Source organism: Spea bombifrons, chromosome 5 (assembly GCF_027358695.1).
Source record: "Spea bombifrons isolate aSpeBom1 chromosome 5, aSpeBom1.2.pri, whole genome shotgun sequence".
Classification (NCBI taxonomy): domain Eukaryota; kingdom Metazoa; phylum Chordata; class Amphibia; order Anura; family Pelobatidae; genus Spea; species Spea bombifrons.
The window spans coordinates 91525532-91542203 of NC_071091.1; the positions used below are offsets into that span (position 1 = coordinate 91525532).

General features: G+C 40.2%; 1 protein-coding gene and 1 long non-coding RNA gene across 2 annotated transcripts; both read right to left on the reverse strand.

The window, feature by feature from the left end:
- Positions 1-1339: 1339 nt before the first annotated feature.
- Positions 1340-13342, reverse strand: LOC128497161 (golgin subfamily A member 3-like). Its single transcript, XM_053467084.1, has 8 exons — positions 13270-13342; positions 11430-11544; positions 10617-10801; positions 9881-10035; positions 9638-9800; positions 7358-7516; positions 5357-5524; positions 1340-1765 (listed from the first exon to the last, which is right to left on the reverse strand). The coding sequence occupies exons 1-8, from the start codon at positions 13285-13287 to the stop codon at positions 1583-1585; spliced, it is 1146 nt and encodes a 381-aa protein (XP_053323059.1). The 5' UTR covers positions 13288-13342; the 3' UTR covers positions 1340-1582.
- Positions 13343-14622: 1280 nt separating this feature from the next.
- On the reverse strand, positions 14623-16443 carry LOC128496625 (uncharacterized). Its single transcript, XR_008354250.1, has 3 exons — positions 16372-16443; positions 15214-15271; positions 14623-14713 (listed from the first exon to the last, which is right to left on the reverse strand). It is a non-coding gene; the product is annotated as an uncharacterized LOC128496625 (long non-coding RNA).
- Between the last annotated feature and the right edge of the window lie 229 nt (positions 16444-16672).

A 16672-nucleotide genomic window follows, 5' to 3' on the forward strand; every position in this document is an offset into this window, starting at 1 on the left:
GTGCGGCCCGCGTGAGATCGGCAGCCAGGGATCACGAGAGCCCTGCTGCTTACCTGTGGGAGGGTCTTTTGTACTGCACAGAGGAAGCGGAACCCAGCAGGGTCACGTGACTGTATGTGACATCACATGACTCTGCTCCAGTCCTGCTTCCTCTGTGCAGTACAAGTGAGGGAGACCGCGCCCCTTGCTGAAGTCTGTGAGCAGCATCGAGAGAGCTGCAGTGCAGGTAAGGGGGTGGGGAGGTTGTTTGAGTGAGTATGCGTGATTGAGGGAATGAATCTGTGAATGAATGAGTACATGAATGAATGAGTGTGTGTGTGTGATAGCATGGATGTGTAAGTGCTGGAACCTAGGCATGATGGGACTGTGATTGCTCTTAGCAATCACACTCCTATCATGCCACGTCAGCCAGTACATGCTGAAACCTGGCTACCTGTGTATTGATGCTGCCAGCAGTATGGGGTCTGCACATCACTTACAGCCACCCTGTACCAGCATGTACTGGCTGACTTGGCATGATAGGAGTGTGATTGCTAACAGCAATCACAGTCCCATCATGCCTAGGTTCCAGCATTTACTGGTTGCCTGGGTATGACAGCAATCACACTCCTATAATGCCAAGTCATATTGTTGATTTTTTTTGTCCAATTGTGGTGTGTTACTTACTTTTATTAAAAGTGTGGGTTTTTTTATTATTTTTAAAGGTGGGGGTAATTTTCGGTTTCGGCTAAGTGAACCCTGAATTTTCGGTTTTGGTCCAAAATTTTCATTTTGGTGCATCCCTAGAATAATTTCATAGAACTATTTCATTTTTAATTATCCTGAATCCTGAATTTGTAGTCACAAAACTTTCTAGGCCCAGAAATCAGTGAGAGGAAAAGTAAAGGTTTTGTGTCATTTAATTTATTTTAATCTGCATATTTTATTAAAGGCAATGAAAAATGAGTGCGGTGCTCGCACGTATACAATTCTGGAATAGGGTGAAGGACAGTCTGGACCTCTAAAACCGAGAAGCATCATATAAAATATCATAACACTCAGCCAATGGTGGCACATTTTGCCTTCACCCTCTTTCCTCTTCGCACCTTTTACGCTTCTTACCTCCTCTTTTGCTATCTGCTCTGCTTTTGCTCTTCCCTTTTTCGTCCCTCCTTCTCTTTACTTAACCAAATATTTTAGCTGTCACCACAGCAGGAGACGCAAAACTCATTAACACGGGTCCAGGAAACCTCTTGGGGAAAAAGCGGCAACCCTACAGCAGCCTCCTTTCCATGGCTGCCGCCAAACGGGAGTAATAACACAATGGGGAGAAATAATCATGCAAATCCAGAGAACGCGATCACTGTCAAAGACTGGATGTATATATGTACGTTTACATTATCTATTTGTCAAGATCATTTCCACGCTTGCCATTAAACACAATTTATTTATATATATCCAATATATATGAAAAATATTATATTATTAAAAATATAATTTTACCAACAGTATCCTAAACACAACACAGGATCTCAAGCTCATTACACGTGGTTATAATTGTGGTTTAGATATGTTTTAGAGCATGTATGGCTGCAGGGACCGTTTACTTTAGAGTCATTACGTTGGCCAGATTGTGCACCCCCTGCGCGATGTTGGAGAGCTGCTGCCATGCTTGCCTTTGTGAGGATTCATTGAGATCTCTTTGAAGCTGTAGGCTGTTCATATCGTAGCACAAGCTGTCCACGTGACCTTGCATGTGACCGATTTCATCTTTTCTGTCTGCGATCTAGGAAGAATAAAGACTTTTATCTTCTAAGAAAAGATCTCGTGTCTATAGGAGCTATAGGGTGCATCGAAGAATGCGTCTTCCAAACAACTGAATTGCAGCTTGGGAGCAACAATTAGGAAGAGTCCCTAGGAAGCGTGACCAGATGTTCCTGTTTTCAGGGGACTGTCACCTAATTGACGCTCTTGCCCTTGGTTATTATTTGTGGCTGGGAATGTCTCCTGAAACCTTCTTAACACCTATTATATCTCAAATTTTTTTTTACTGCTTTAAATGGAAAGCAAATTTGTAGTGAAAGCATCATCTAAAACATACAAATCATGATAAATACTATATATGTATATATTACATGTGACATGTATTATTATAGTTGAATTATCTGCGCTCAGAGGAGGTTGTAAATCATTCTCTGGGATGCTTTGGGCCACTTCCATAAGCGTTTTTATGTGTCTGTTGCAGTTCCACAAAATGCCACTAGGGTGTCTAGCATTAGGATTCTCTAGAAAACATACTGACTGGATCCGTTATCCAGTGCAAGAGGTATCATGTGTATTAAGGGAGACCATGCATGTTCTATACGGACCCCGCGTACTATTACAAAAATAAATAAAGCTTGCCAATTATTTTGCACATGGCGGCACATAGAACCAGCACTGTTTTTCTATGCTTATAACCCTTCTGTAAAAAATTAATTTCAAATTTGAACTAAAATATTTCAATTTAGCGCATCTCAAATAAAGTAAAAAAACAGATTCATTTTTAAATAATCATATATCCATAAATCTTCAAAATATTCATAATTTAATATAAATATGATTTAATATAAATTATTTGGAAAAAAAAAGGTAACAATTCATGGACATAGCGTGTGAGGCAGAGGAAGGAGTATTATGGGTTGCAGGATTTAGTCTTGAAAATAGAAACATGGAGATAAGCCTGATGAAGGATGAAAAGAAAGGGTGGCTTGTATGTCGAGACCATGTTCGGCAGACCCCTTCCCCCATTGTCAAGCAGCTGCCCATGGATTACACAGAGGAAACTCGAAATTCAGGTTTGCCGACCGAATGCTTCCTCCGCCATATCTAGTTAAACCCCGAGGCTGCCTGCAACATCTGTTACCCAAATCTGAATAGTCCAATATACCATGCCTGGTCTGAAGGGTCCTTATCATGCAAAACACATTTTATGCTATCCCCTGTATAATAGTCTCGTGTTTGCCTCATTTTGTCAGGTTTCCGAGTGGCATGACCTGAAATTAATTATTTTGAAGGTTCTGTTCAACATACTGAATCTACCAACATCATTCCTAGAACTGTTGAATTCCAAGCCTTCCCGGATATAAGTCATTAATCATGTACAATTGTGCCAATTAATTGGGTCAAATAATAAAATGGCAGATCCCCGATGTTTTTTTTACAGCGTTCGAGTGGAACAGCACCTTTACTCTGAGATATAAATGATATTGTTGTGATAGTTTGGGTGTATCAATGGCAGCTATGTTTTTGAGCACAGAAAATTAAGCATGCAGAGAGATATAAAGCACTGAGTGCATGGATAGAAGAATAATTATACCGTAATATCGTTAGGATCATGCATCGGAGAGAAGATGAGACGGGAGTGGGGGGGGCAGGTAAACCAGGCAAGCACACGGAAATCAAAATAAGCCAGGTAAACGTACACAATGAAATTCCAGATTAACGGCATGACAATGGAGCCCCCCACCCAAGAAGCCGTCTCCAACTGTGCCCCAACACAACATGATAAGAAGCAGCAGACAGGGTCAGAGTTCAAACACAATGACCTTAACACAGCGGTCTGGAAGAGCTTCTGGTGCTGCATATAAAGAAGAATTTCTGACGTTCTATATATATATATATTCTATATGAACGAAACATATTTTTGAATGAAAGTGTAAGTTTTTTTTATAGTTTTATTGGGGAAAATGGATTTAGCTGTATCGGCCTAAATGCATTCCAATGGAGGATGAGACCCCCGAGGTCCTGAAAGCTTATTCGGCTTCATGCCTCTTTCTATGCTGGCCCAATATCATGTATCAAGTTTGACTAAAGACATCCACAACACTTGTCATGGACGCCGGTGCTCCTGTGCAAAATATGTCTATCAATCCTAAAGGCACTAAAAGGAACATTGAAACATTAGCAGATTACACACAATTACATAGGCGATGGGGCCGATAACTGGCTTTTGGGGAAGAAAAGCGCGCTTATGATACACTGAAGGGCAGTATATTGCACCGTCCTATTCCGCAGCGTTGTACAATAACAAGAAGTGAATAACATAACAATTTCCATTAACAGAAACAAAAAGCATCCAGTATTTAAAGAGGAACGAGCGTACGATATGAGAACATAATGTTGGTAAATCTTTGGTAAGACTCACCTTGAATACGCAGTAGAATTCTGAGCACAATTTAGAAAAGACATAAAGGAACAGAGAACTGGTTTAGAGACAGCATCAGACTTAATGAAAGAAATGGATTATGAAGACAGACCTTATTTCAACTTGGATAATAACCATATATATTTAAGGGCAAAAACGAAGACCCGTCAGGAGATCTTTTCAAGTGCTGGTCCTCAACCATGCAGCAGCCCATGCAAGAAGCTCCTCGGCCCCCTCCTCAAATCTTATTAGTTATTTAGAATGCCCTTGTAGGCAATGTTCCATCTAATTTTTCTTAGGTGGTGTGCGCAGAAAATTTCTCTTGTGCAAAAATTTTCCCAGAGCCAAAATTATGTGCACACAATATCCGCACCACATAAAGTATCAAAAAAAATAATATATATTTTTTTTATTGGGAAAAACTGTTGTGCGCACAATTTTTGGACGTGTGCGCTCTCTAAAAATGCTATGTGCGCGCGCACGCACGCACAAGCGCACAGCTTAGAGGGAACACTGCTTGTAGGCGTCCCAAGCAGCAGACAGACCCACATATACAGGGGACATTTTCTGCAGTGACAGCAGGTGGCCCACAAAGCTCCCCGAGTCTCTTGGAGCTAGGACTGGACATGATCTGTCCATCCATAGATCTTTCCAGCACAGGAGCATCTTCTAAGGTTGGAGGTTCTACCAAGTGAAGTGATGTCTTTCTAGTGAAGAGGCATTTATGGTTATAACAATTCAACTAGAACTGAGGGACTGTTGATCCAGGGAAACTCTGATGGCTTTTGATGACAGATAACAGAAAAAGTCAAAAACACATTATTAGTTGTATTGCGGCATGGCTAAAATTGGACAGGACTCACTAACATCCGTGGGGTTTGGCCAAGGGGCTAATGTACCTTGTGAGACTGAGGCGTAGACAAAATGTGTCCAGAACCTGGGAAGGTCATCACTTAGGTGCGGCTATTTGGCCCATGCTTATGACTTAGGGGAAAGCCTTCCCTGTATACACACAGCTATACCCATAGGGAGGTCCTTGTGCTAATACAGAGATAATGCTAAACATGCTATAAATAGGGCAAAACAGCTTCCTTATTTCCCGCAGTATAGAAGAATCGGCACTACCTTGATTGGGCAGCACAAGCCATCTGTGGCTTTGTCCAAAAATGGGTTAAATATCAGGTTATATACCTGCTTATGCAGCTGAGAGATGTGCTCCACCAAACTGGCCTTCTCCATGCGCAGCTGGGAGTTTTCCAGCTTAACACTTGAGAGCTTATTCTCTAAATCTGTCAGCTGGCTCCGAAGGGAACTTCCATTCAGCTCCACAGACTTCCTTCCTTGTTGTACATGCAGCATCTATTGACACAATAATCACATTAAACCTCCATTCATTAGCCTTGGCAAAGAGAACTTCAATCCCCTTCAGTGTTGTAAGAGGGCAGAGTCGTGGAGCTAAATCACTTCCAACACTAAGGGAGTTAATTGTAAATTCATTATCCAGAATAAATCAGCATATGTAGGCTTCACTGCACCAAATCAAAATCCCTCTATTTTCACTTATATAGCAACAGAACATAAAAGCACGGACATGCTTAGTTATCCAGGCCCAGAAATAAAATGTTACACTTTACTGTATTCATTGGGGGTTAAAAGTGAATAAGTGGTCTTCTTACAGAGATCAATGAAATTACTTCGGTGATAGGACCAATTTTGAAAATATATGTTTCCATATTCATGGCGTTTGATGTATGAAAATCATCGTACAGTTATACCTTTGTTTTACCGTTTGTATATTTGCAAATAATATGGTGGGCTCAAAATACTAATTCCCATCTGCTCTGTAATGAACCTATTTTGTGATCTTTTATACAGTATTCTTTATCATATTTTCACCACAGCTTTATTACATCACCCTGACCATTCCCACCACCCATGCTTTTTATTATATCCCTATTTACATCATTTTATTATTATTATTATCTTTTATTTATATAGCGCCAACAGTCTACGCAGCACTTAATACAATACATATATTCAAGGGGTCTGACAAGACGAGAATTGACAGACTAAGACAAACCGATACATTAGGGGGAGAGAGCCCTGCTCTCCCCCCCATGCTAACCCCCTTAGCTCCTTAAATCTTATCATATCTTCTCAGTTGTCAGTCTTATGGCCTCCCATCTGTCACTTGGTTTCCAGCCTACAAGTCCCTTTCTTACCAAATCCAGTACTGGCTTTCAGAAAAGCCTCTGTGTTTCACCAAACTAACGTGGCTTGAAATCGAAATATTACAAAATTTTCTGTTTCAAGTTTTTGATGATTGTGGTGCCAATGATCATGGGTAGGCAATGTCCAGATCAATACGGTAATTATCTCTAGAGCATAACAAGTGTTTTAATCTAACAGCAGCTGGAAGACACTGTAGCCCGATACCTCGATATGCGTCCCATGTCACAAACCCGTCATTTGTTCATGCTGAGTTGGCACAGGTCAAGCCTACTGCATCTATGATGTCAGCCATACTGAGCATGGTCCCAAACATGTCTACGAACCGGCATCATTAATAATATACATTTATAACAAACGATCATTAAAATAAAGGAAAGTTATGGGTGTGATCTCTTGACATGTTCTCCAAGACATCACTGCACAATCGTGATACAAATAACTGTATATTTTTAATCATATTACCAAAGGGATCACAGAGTAATATTCAGTGGGAAGATACAGTATTCCCTTAGATCAATTTATCTTTTTGGACTAATTGATGGTTAAAATAAGCTCTTTCCTACACTATCAATTAATGACTGATCTAGCCATGTCCTTTTTTTGCAGAGCAGTACACTGTCTGTGGTTTTACATATCAAGACATAACAATCATATGTTCCATAGCAGGTCTAAAAATGGCTTCTCCATTTTGGCTTTATTATTTTTAATAAATCATGACACAGTGTAATATGTCATGTGTCATTGTTCATCTGAGGTTGTAATTACTTATTTTTCTTTAACCCCTTAATGAAAAAGCCCGTACATGCAATGTTTTCAATGGGTTTTCGGACCACCCCTTAAGGGGTTAAAAAGATGATTGTTATTATGTCCTCATATGTAAAACCATAGACTTCAGGGTGTACTTTCTTTTTCACACAACTGTATTTAACATGATTATAACGTGATTATAACATGTTCTACCTGGTCCTGTGCTGCAGACACTTTCTCCTTTTCATCTTGTACCAGTCGTTTCAGGTGTGAAAGCATCAGTTCCAGCTGCCTCTCTTTTTCCTTCCCAGCTGTCAGTTCAGAAATCCTTTTTGTACGTTTTATACTTTCATCTTCTCTAAGCTGCTGCTCCTTCGGGGTAAATATGTATAGATGTTATACATAACCCAGAACCGCCGGCACATACGTGATACATGTAGCATGTTGTGCCATGTGAAACGTGTCAGAGTATTAGAACCGAACACAACCCTGATGGCAATGTCAGCCATCAAAACTTCCCATCTTTTCAACATTAACCCCCTTTCATAAAAACAATTATTTGTTAAAATTGTTGGAATCATATAAAGGATATCGGACCATCATTATTATTATTATTATTATTATCTTTTATTTATATAGCGCCCACAATTTACGCAGCGCTTATCATAGATACAATTTGAGGAGCCTGTTAGCAGCTCACCGCCAGGTGTCTCCTCGCAGGTGCCAATTATGATTCACCAGTTCAGTATAGATATAATTACCGGTCTCTGAGGACGCAGCTATCCGGTTACAGGCCGGCTTGCATTATAATGGCTGATTCCACCAGGTCCTCATTTTACCTCCGTTAATTAACACCTCCACCGGGCGACGGAGGCAAGATTTCTATCCCACTCCCAGAAGTTTTTCTAGGTGTTTATGGGTTCTCTTTATTTTTGTATGTATTTTTTTTGGCTCAGTGTTGATGCTTTGGATCAGAAAAGGGCAAAGAAACATCACCAGCAAACCAACATTAAACCAACAAATCTTAAATAAATAGATAAATATTAGTGAAATACCAATCCCATTCTTAAGACACCCTTACATTACGTACCAGGGGAAATTCCAGCTGTACAGCGCTGTGGAATATGTTGTCGCTATATAAATTAATAATTATCATTCTCATTATAAAATGATATCATTTGTATAAAACTTTACATGTTTGAGGGGAACGTTTGCTTCTTGCTGGCTCCTTTAAGTTTAAAATGATTTTTTTTATGTGCATCAGTGTTAAGCCTCTTACATCTTATAATAGAGCACCGGCATATTCCGTAGAGCTCTGATCATGGAGAGAGAAAATTAACAATAGCATTAAATCTGACAACATACAATATTGGGACTTAATTTATCTATAAATCCCCCTCTCTGTTTATCCTTGGAAGGGAGCGTTAAGCCATCATTGTAGGAAGCATGTGCCGCTACAAAGAGACGCGTACAATGGCACATTGACTAGGAGACAGGCGGTGCGCTCGGACTCCGGGGTAAAGACAACACACTTGTTGCAATAACAGACACCGTCAGTCGGGCGATCCGCGGGGTGGTTAGCACTTGTATAGCTCATCCAGCTCGATTACTGGCACTGCCCAAAACAACATAAATAAACCAGGGGCGTGAGAATGGGAACGTACACAAAAGGCAGAACAATCTATTGTGCTATAGCAGGGCAGAAAGTGCTTTACTCTGGAGCATCAGATAAAGGGTGTCTGGGGATTCCCATCTATAGTACGGTAATTAAGGGGGTTTTTTGTATACAAAATTTTTTCTTTTACTAATTACAAAAGGGTTTGTACCGTGTTAGCCGTTGAGAAAACAGTATAGTTAAAATGATACCAATAAATAATTTTAACTATACTTTTTTTTACTAATTACGTGGATGTACTTGGGAGATAAAATATTTTGTATCTTTAAGCTAGCTGGCCTAATACAAGAGAATGAAATCTATGATCCATATTTATTTTTGCGGGACCGTGCTGTATTTTGTAATTGTTTTTCTAGCCATGACTAATATACAGCGATGCTTTGAATTATTTTGGAGGGCTGAAGAGCCTTAAGGACTATTATCTTTGTTTATCTTTATAGGATTACTAGCTCTGCACTATGTACTGGTTAGGAATTTTCTGACCGCGTTACTATTTAAAGGGAAACCCCAGATGTCGCTCCTGCAAAGCAAATAGCTCGGGGGTGTATTGAGAAAATGCAATTGGGTCTGATAAGTCTTTAAAAGGGGGAAAAAATGGTAATTTGAAGGTGACACTCGTACATTAAACGCATATACGCTGGAATGTCTAAATGTAAGTGAACAGTCTCTTGTCTACCAGAGGAGTGTACTGGTTACTATATATATATATATATATATATATATATATATATATATATATATATATATATATATATGTATATTCTCAGTATATATATTCAACACAAATGAAAAAAAAGTTTAGATGAGATTAATAATACCCTTTCAAGTTGTTTGGTTGCTTCCAGTACACGGGACTGCAAGACACCATTCTCTTTGGTGAGACGGGCACAGTCTTCTGCCATTTTGTTTCTTAAATATTTATCTTCATCTGCAGACATCTGCTTTTCTCTCAGCTGATATCTTAGTTTTTCTGCTTCTTTTCTGCAAGGAAGCAAATTAAGAAAAATAAGAAAATGTATTAAATTATGACATAGAGCATCTCCGGGTGATTGTGCACGTACCGGAGCTCAGAGGCGATCTGCTCGTGGACGGACTGACTCGTTGTTAGGTATTGTTCTTCGAGCTGATGTAAGGCTGTCTGCATCCTTAGGAAATCTGACCTCTTTTCTACAAGTTGGGCTTCTGCACGTTCATGCTGCTTTATTTGCTCCTGAAGCTAAATATAAAATGTTGCACACACTGGACAAGGTATGTTGTTTATTATGACGTAGCAGCGATATTAGGTCACTGGACAATTAGAAATATGTAATATACATATATATATATATATATACTAAATAAAAGTATTAAGAGTAATTAACTCTCAAACTGTGCAGTCTCCACTTTTTTCTGGGCTTATTTGAAAGGATGTCTCAGAGGTTCTAGGTAACTCATCTATGACAATATTCCTGTTCTGCTGAGTGCTGCCATCTACTGATGGATGTTGGGAGTGCAGCATTTCTACCATTACCTCGATTTCTGTTTGAATGACTAAGAATTAAAACGCATTTATTTATATAGCGCCAGCAGATTCCGTGGCGCTTTACAAGTCGGTAGGATGAATTTAAATTCACACACAATAACAAACTGGAACAAAAGGAGAAGGAAGCCCTGCTCTTGTGAGCTTACAATCTAGTCAATCTTATCTAGAATGAGTGTAAACCTGGTCTCACATAACTGTTATGTGAATTATTAATGAATAGTGAATGGTTAACACTGCTATTGACCGTTAAGTTAAAGAAAGACAGCCCAACGGACCTGGGTTTGCAGGAGGGCGCTCTCCCTGTGCTTCTCCTTCACTCTTTGGATGGTGTTGTGTAGTTCACGATTGATATTCTTTCGTTCTTCCTCTTTGTGGGCAATATCTTGAGTCGATACATCTGCAAGCTTCTTCAGCTGGGTGACATCCTCCACTAGGATTTGCTTCTCTTGCATTTTGGAATCTGTGAATCAAGCAGCAGTAGTGGCACATTCAGCACACATGGGGGGCGAAGAATGGAGGAGCCTTGGCTGCCCATGGCCCTGTCACCGGTTAGCCGTTCTTCCTTCCTTGGACCACTTTTTATAGGAACACCCCACAAGAGCTGTCCACAGACAGAATACCCGCTGCCAGTGTGCTCCACTCACTCCACATACATACACCACACCTCCCAAGCGCCCCAATTTAGTGGGCAGTGGGGATCATGGGCCAGTAGGGGAGATCTTCCCTGACCTGCTAAGGGAGCTGTAAAATCAATGGAGGTCTATGCTGTTGCCTCATAGACCCCAATTGTAGCTCCTATGTGGCCAACTTGCGATGCTGAGCAGAAACTGTTAATAATGAAGCAATGTACTAAAATATTAGCATACTGATACTGAAAATCTATATTTTTCATGATCAGTTTTAAATAAATTGAGAAATCTTTAAACTATTAGATTATAATAAAGATATATTTAAATCCACACAAATATATTTCCTGCTAAACGCTGTGTTTATTATTTAAAGATAGAGCTGTATCCTCTGGCCGAGGCAAATTGCTTCCTTGATGTTTATGGCAGGCTGGCTTTCTCCAGTCTGTACGATCTCATTACCTGACACATCTCGCAGGTGTCTGCGCAGAGACTCCGTCTCTTCTTTCACGGCATTGATTGAGGCTTCTTTCATCGCCAGATCCATCTGTACGCTGCTTATCCGAGACTGCAACTCCTGAAAGTTTAGAAGAGATTAATAATATCCTTTCAAGTTGTTTGGTTGCTTCCAGTTCACAAGACTGCAAGACACACTACATTTAAAAGGGGAACTGTCATGGAAATAACTCAAATTACATTATTATTTCAAATAATATATTTGTTCCCCCTTATTGATAATCGTACTATAGCTTGGATTTTTCTACATCTACCCCGAACATATATAAGCCACATACGGAAAAAAAGTTAAAACTGTACCCTTGGCTTAAACATGAATTCCATATATTTACAGGCTTCCATGAGTTATGGTGACTATGTGGACTATACAAAATATTAGAATATATATTGTAAAGCAAACATTTACTATAAATGCATTGATTGAAATGAAATGGGCAAGCTATAGGAAGCTCTGAAACACAGGAAAGAGAGGAGAGGAAAGAGAGAAGAGGAAAGAGGGATTTGCAGTTGAATATATTGGAGCGAATTTCCCTTGGAAGAATATTTTATTGGTTCCTGAATAGACAGTAAGTGTGTATGTTCATTGCAGAAATACACTTATTGTTACAGAGATTGTTATAGTAAATAAAGTGATGGAATTAAAACACACATGAGATAAGTCTCTCCTGAAGGCAACACAATGAACCAAATCACCTTTGAAGTTTTTTGGCAGGAAAATGGACATTCCGGATGGGCCGAATAACTCTTATCAGCCTTATAATTGTGTGATTCCATGTGAAGTGCTAAGTACCATGGACAGCAACAAAAAGACCTGCGTCACCGGTCGACGTTTTCTCGATATTGCAGTTACGTGTATTAAGGCTTTCATCTACTGCTCAAAAAACTCTGGATTGATTTTATAAAATATACAGAAAATAATAGAAAAATACTACAGGTTGAAGGGGTTTGGGGGAAATGTAGTTTTTTTGTTATACATGTTTACTTGTAGTACAAGAGCAAAAGGATTTCAGGGCAATTTCTTAAACATATATTTTTTTATTATTTTTCTTTTTTCTGTTTATTTTTTAACTGCAACATCGATAGAGATCCCAATATAGTTTGTTTATTTAGCTTGGTTATATATTTCAATTTGTTTTTATATATATTAAATCTTTGTTTCTCAATCTCTCCCATCACACTGTAATTATCAAGCATGGCTCTATGATCCTAATGTGTGTGATCAGCCAGCAAGGGGAGATACCAGAGATTTTTCCTCCCGTGACCTTCCGTTGGGTACCGATATCCGATACGGGTACACCCGATCGGGCGACTGGGAGTTCATACAGTAGCGGTGTACCCAGTGTTGTGAAAAAACTATGACATACTGATACGTCCCAAGGGCCATCTTGCCTCCCCTTATACGGATGTACCGGTAAGTCTGCAGGGCAGCGAACAGTTTAAATCTGAGCTGAGATCAGTGGTAGCCGGTGGCAGAGCCATTATTACCTGAACTCAGATCCTCTCCCACCTTTCTTAAGGGCTGACTAAACCAATCAACAGGAATCAGGAATTATAACCACAAGGAAGAAAGGAGGGGCAGAACTAATCATTCAGATCCCCATTGTATATATATTAGGTGGCTTCTTCATACATATATCTTGCTTATTTTAATCTGCAAACAGTTCTAAAATACACTGTATGTCAACGTATCCAACAATGTCTCACTCTTTTACATCCATGACTCAAATTAACAACTGCACAATAGATAATACCATAACAAACAATCTTTCGTTGAAATAATACCCACTTTCATTTCAGTTATCATCTGTTCCCCTTCCAAGGTCAGTTTTGGCTGAGTGCTTGCGGCTTTTCGTGCCTGGTTTCTTGTGCCATTGTTTAGTTAAGGACGATTAATATTTTATTTAGTATTGATTCATACAGTTGATAATAATGAGGTTTTAATCTATCGTGACGAGCGCAGAAAGACTGGAATACCATTATACGGTGACAAGGAGGCGTTTATACAGCACGTTAGAAATGTTCCAGTAGACAGGCTGTCGAGACCAAGACCTGCTGGCAATAACTGGTTAATTGATGGTGAGATAATAAAGATACCATCATGTTCTATTGAGACATTGGACACTGGTGGCTGCACACATGGGCGCCAACCATAAATGTCAACCGATATCATTTTGACAGCTGACAGTATACTCCTATGCATTAAAATAAAGGGGTTTAGGCGAAGAGTCAAGTTTTCCATTGCCTGTCTTCCATGTCACTTGACTTCATCACATTTGAACAGTTAACACCTTTAATTCAAACTCAGATGACTGGATGAAGAAGGGTGTACTGACGTACAACGCTCTCCAAAGTGTCGTGCATTGGAAGGATATTCCGACTGCAGATGAGAGGTATGATAAAACAGGACTTCATTTTCTCTTGTACAAAACAAACGTCAACAGTTCGTCGACAAGCTATATTTTATTCATACATCCATTTTTTTAAGTTTGTCACTTGGAAATCCTATTTGGACCAACTACTCATTAAGCGATAGGTTTGTGTCATGGCTAAAACCAAATGTTACTTTCTCATGCAACAGCTCAGGACGTTTAATAATTTAGTGCCCAAAAAAAGATCAGATTTCCCCATTAAAAAGTAGAGGCATGGCTCTAGAGACCATAAAGACGGACCCCAACCAGCTGTTGTGGCATTACACCCATGTTCCCATCACCATTACTCAGAATCTTTTAGACAGACCAGACATGGGCTACTACAGACAGGGTGGGCAGAATAACATTGATGGCTACTGTAAGACTACATAAAATGTATTTATAGAGCACGAGCTGATTCCATAGAGCTGTTACGATATAGATATATAGGTATATAGATTAAAAGGGTATTCTGCAGGAGATGTGTCTGAATTTGGGCTTTGAAATGTAATCTCTTTCTACTCACGAATCCATTCAGATATCTTCATATGTATCACATAAGCAGACTTCAGACTCCTAGGTAATGTTGTACTCGATACACAATAATGTACAAGTACATTGCTGATATACAGATTAATAATGCTCGGTAAGAAAATAGCAAACACTGATTGGGAAGCATAAGTCAGTTACTCCGAAGCACCCAGACCCGTGCCATTCCTTGGTAAAGGATATAAAAATGTTGTCTCCAGTTCCAGAAGTTCGACTTGTTTGCGAAGATTTTTTATATACTCTGTTTCAATTAATGCAAACGGATCCATGTTTCTGAAAATAAGCGCAGGGAGATCAGATTGTCTCTGACAATGTCTCATGCAGTGCAGCTGGACATTTCTCTATACATATAAATGCAGATTCACACGTGTGGGATTAGAACTAGCGGTAGTAGTAGTAGTAGGATGTGTTCACAGGGTCTCTCACATGCCCTCATCGGGGCATTTGTCTCATACGATGGTCATCGCTCTTTATGGATTAGACTTTTGGCTAAACGGGGGGGGGGTAGCCCCAATGCTGCTCTCATTTAAACATTTTGAGCCACAAGACAAGGATGCAATTGTAAATATTACTATAATACTATTGTTGCCCAGAAATGCCGAATTTAATGTCTTATAAGAAGCAACCTGCACATGCAATTCGCCTAGTATAATGTTCGAGCCAACCCTCACTCACAATAACCTATTGTACAGCGCTGCGGAACACGATGGCGCTATATAAAACAATAAATAATTATAACGTGACAACAATAGGGACTCAAACATAACACTCACCTAAAAGCTGATGCCTCTGATCTGCTTTTCAGACCTTTGCCGTGGGATTTCTGTGGTTCTGGAACAGCAGTGATCAAGGAAACCACGTTAGATAAAAATACCCTGTATATTCAATACCTACACACCAGTGTTCAGGGCCGGACAGGAGGCGCTGGCACCATATGCCAATGGCTGACCGCTGTTTATGACAGGCCACACATTACCTTTTTCTGCCCACGGCCATATCAAGCCAGCGACCGCACGCTGCAGCCCCTGATCCGCTGCTGGAGCGATGTCGAGCCCACTTGCCCACTGTTTTAGCTGGAGCTGCCAGCGTCCATGACTAGGCTTGTGAAAGTGATTGTTGCTGAATAATGCTACCTCTCATAAATAACATATCTGATTCTACATAAATCAGTAATTTTATTAAATTCGATGTAACATCGAGATCCATGCCCTGCCTGTCCATCCTCTAATGGGGAGTCCATGGTCTTACCTTCCAACATTTGACAAAGGCCAAAGAAGCACCCATGTTCTACAGGCTGTCGATTGAGGTGGGCAGGAAATGACTTCATAATACATGCTGGATTTTATTTGTATTTATTTATAATCCGTAAAAACATTTCTTCTTTTATATATTATTATATTTATTATATTACATGATTGTGACTTTCAGAGCCGTAGAACACGAGCAGGATAGATTCCCACAGAGGCTGTCCTGCTAAAGACCTAACAACTTGGCATGGGGGGCTCTAAGATGCTTTATCTAGTTACATGGTATATTATACCATATATCTATAAATCTGTATATCTATAGATATAAAAGCACATACTGGGTGTAGAATCCTCATCCTGATATCCATACAATCCCCCCCCCCCGCCCCAGCACAGATTTGTGTGTACTACTATTTAATGGTCTGAATGTCTGTTGTGTGACTATCAAGGTGCCACTATAGACACTGCCTTCACCGCCCTCACACCCTTCACTGCCTCCACTGCCCTTAAGCCCTCACGGCCCTTCACTACCCTCACAGCCCCCACTGACATCACACCCTTCACTGCCCTAATTGCCATCACAGCCTTCACAGCCTTCACTGCCCAGTGTCCCCGTCACTGCACTAAACCCTAAGTGTTTGCATAGACCGCCCTGTATTCCCAGGCCATGGCTGCCTCACTCACCAGACATGCCGGCCTAGGCTCTCTGCACCGGGTTACAAGAACACAAACGAAACCCTATAAACCTCAGCCATCGCCATGGAAACGGTACACAGCACACTAGCCATCTTACACTAGTGTGTGGGCAGGGCTATGAGCCATAGCAGCCATTTTAGAAGTGGGCGGAAGACGCCCTTGATTGCTGCCATTGGCTCACCGTGCTTCCAGCAGTGTAATGCGACACAAGAGATTGTTACCCTTAGAGGCGATGGGAGGTGTTTGGGCGCCTCCAGCTTTCGATACTCTAGTATTTGGATGCAGACAA